Here is a 2,882-nt window from a genome sequence, read left to right as displayed (position 1 = left end):
GTCGACTGAGATTCTTCTGACTTAAAATATGCATTTTGCCTTAGATTTTCTGATATTAACGTGACACTGTTGAAGCACTTTGAGATGTCTTCTGAAACGTGTGTGCAACTCATCTTTTGACTCGGCTCACGATTTCAGTGACCTTCTATGCTTGGAGGAGACTTGATTGCCATAGAGCTAAATTTCCTGTAGTAGGGTCTTTTGAAAGCCTGCCAAAACAGTGGCCTGCCAAGGTATTACTAAGAGCACGCATAATTAAGTAAAGTTACATGGCATGTTTCCAGGAGACCTCAGTTTTCAGCCAAGGTGACCTTGTTAGACTTTGGGCAGGTGCATAAATGTCATAAACGGCTTTATCCAGCAGTGATTTTGATCAGTTGCTCCCCCCGCTCCCCATTTTACACTGGCAGCAATTACTTAAGAAGAATAAGTGTATATTATCATTCTTGTGCTGTGGCTACCATTACTTCAGCTATCACTAAGATCATTTCTTGGCTTGGAGCAAGGGGAGCAGAAGGTAGCTTCATTTACTCAGAAGTCTCCCTCTTATTCAAGTCTGTATTTTAGGAACTCTGATTTAGTTCCATAACTGAATGATAATATGAGCAGGGCAAGGAGGTCTTTTTTTTTTTTTTTTTCTTTTAAGCCTCAGGTTATTTTTGATGTGGCCTTGGAAATGTTTTCCTATGTCTATCCAGTAGGAGATCTTTTTAAAGAGAGTAGGAGTTATAGCTGTGTATTTTTAGACCACATTTTCATGTGGCATTTGTTCTTTGGTGGCGTGGTGTCATGGAAATTTCTCTTCCCAGTGTGGGATTTGGAAGATAGTATTTCTGGTCTGGCTTCGTCCAGTAGCTGCAGTAGCTTAGTGGGCCATGATCTTCTCATCTGTAAAATGGGCATGAAGACATGTGTCTGCTGTATGCTGGTGAAGATCAAGGGAGCTCAAGTGTATGGAAGAACATTGCAAGCTGTACACTCTCCTCCGGTGATGGATGTGGCGTGTAGTGTGGTTACTCAGGAATCTTTCATTTCTCGGTAACTCACCGTGGGGGTCATGGGTAAAGGGGGTGAGCCAGCTCTCTTGAACATAAAATAAGAATGTGTACGGGGACTGGCAGGGAAGGGGGAGTCCACAACTGTGTGCTTCTGGAAACAATTCTAGTTCAAAACTTGTATTATTTGGTGTTTTTGTGGAGGAAGTTTTGCTTACTTTTTTCTTTTTCCAGTGTTTAAGTTAACAATTTTCAAATTTAGTCTGGGCATGGTGGCTTGCACCTGTAATCCCAGCACTCTGAGAGGCTGACGTGGGTGGATTGCCTGAGCTCATATGAGTTCAAGACCAGCCTAAGCAAGAGCGACACCTCATCTCTACTACAAAACAACAACAACAATAACAATAAAAACGAGCCAGGCATTGTGGCCAGGGACTGTAGTCCTAGCTACTCAGAAGGCTGAGGCAAGGGCATCTCTCCAGGCCAGAAGTTTGAGATTGCTGTGAGCTATGATGATGCCACAGCACTCTACCTGGTGTGACAGTGAGCCTCTGCCTCAAAAAATAATTTTTTTTCAAAACTTATAGAAAAATTAAAAGAATAGTGAAGCAGTGGCCACATGTGGCCCTTGAGATTCCAAAGTGCAGCCCCTTTCCTGAATCCAAACATCATAGGACAAATTCCTTTATTGAAAGGGATTTTTTTTCTATAAAAACTTTTTTATTAATGTGAGGGTGCATAGGATTAGGTGACATTGTTGGCATTTGTAAGGTCAGTCAGGAAGTGTCCCACATACCTGTCCACTGCACTTGTTAGGTAGGAACTTAGTAGAAGTTCCCCCATCCTTGCCTACCCCCTTCTTGAATTTAATTGTATTTTTCTCTCCTGTGGGTCTATAGTTGTTGATCTACTGGTTCCAACACAGTATTGAGTACACGGGATGCTTGTCTTTCCATTCTTGAGGATGGGTTCCACCTTCATCCAGGTTAATACAAAAAATGCAAAGTCTCCCATCTTCTTTATGGTTGAATTGTATTCCATGGTACACATATACCTCAGTTTATTAATCCATTTGTTTGTTGATGGACCCTTGGGTTGTTGCCACATTTTGGTGATTGTGAATTGAGCAGCCGTAAACATTCAAGTGTGAATATCCTTATGATAAAATAATTTCTTTCCTTTTGTGTAGACACCTAGTAATGGGATTGCAGGATCAAATAGGTCTCCTTTTAGCTCTTTGAAGATTCTCCATACTTTTTCACAAAAGGGCTATAATAGTTTGCGGTCCCACCAGCAGTGCTGAAGTGTCCCCTGTCTCAGTCCCCATGCCAGCACCTGCAGCTTTGGGACCTTGTGATGTGGGCTGTTCTCACTGGGGTTAGGTGTTATCTCAGAGTGTTCTGTAAAACTTGGGTTTGGTCAGAAGGCCACACTGAAGGATCCAGAAGGCCACTTGTGGCCCAAGGCCGCAGGCTCCCCACTCTGACACGAGCCAACAGTTGTTCACATTTGCCACAGTCCCTTCCTCTCCCCACATGTATATATTGATTTTTAAACTCGAGTCTCGGCTTTTTTTTGATTGTTGTTCTTTCAACAGTTCTGCTCTACAGAGTTTCGCAGCCATTACACAGGCTGCAATATGCTAGATTATGTTGGAGCTTTCCCATCCTTCTGCTAAATCACTGCCTTCTCTTCCAACAGGATGAACTGACGGCTGTGAATGTAAAGCAGGGCTTCAGCAATCAGCCGGCCTTCACGGGAGACGAGCACGGCTCGGCCAGAAATATTGTGATTAACCCATCAAAGGTAATGCGTGTTGTCTGTTTCTTAAAACTTCTGAGAAAGTATGTGTTTAATGTTGATGAATTACTGTGTTATTTAAGCCAC

The 2,882-nt window shown here is 42.7% G+C and overlaps 1 protein-coding gene across 1 annotated transcript in view; it reads left to right on the top strand.

Moving 5' to 3' along the window:
- The window catches only part of MED12L (mediator complex subunit 12 like), a 322,246-nt gene that overhangs the window by 31,865 nt on the left and 287,499 nt on the right, over positions 1–2,882 (top strand). The window contains exon 2 of the mRNA XM_012812967.1: positions 2,697–2,801. Coding sequence (XP_012668421.1) covers positions 2,697–2,801 — 105 coding nt within the window. The remainder of the gene's footprint in view (positions 1–2,696; positions 2,802–2,882) is intronic.

The sequence above is a fragment of the Otolemur garnettii genome, unplaced genomic scaffold (genome assembly GCF_000181295.1).
Source record: "Otolemur garnettii isolate 467f Iridium unplaced genomic scaffold, OtoGar3 scaffold00236, whole genome shotgun sequence".
Lineage (NCBI taxonomy): Eukaryota > Metazoa > Chordata > Mammalia > Primates > Galagidae > Otolemur > Otolemur garnettii.
Note: the sequence above shows the minus strand (reverse complement) of the source record. Positions and strands in the feature narration are given on the sequence as shown.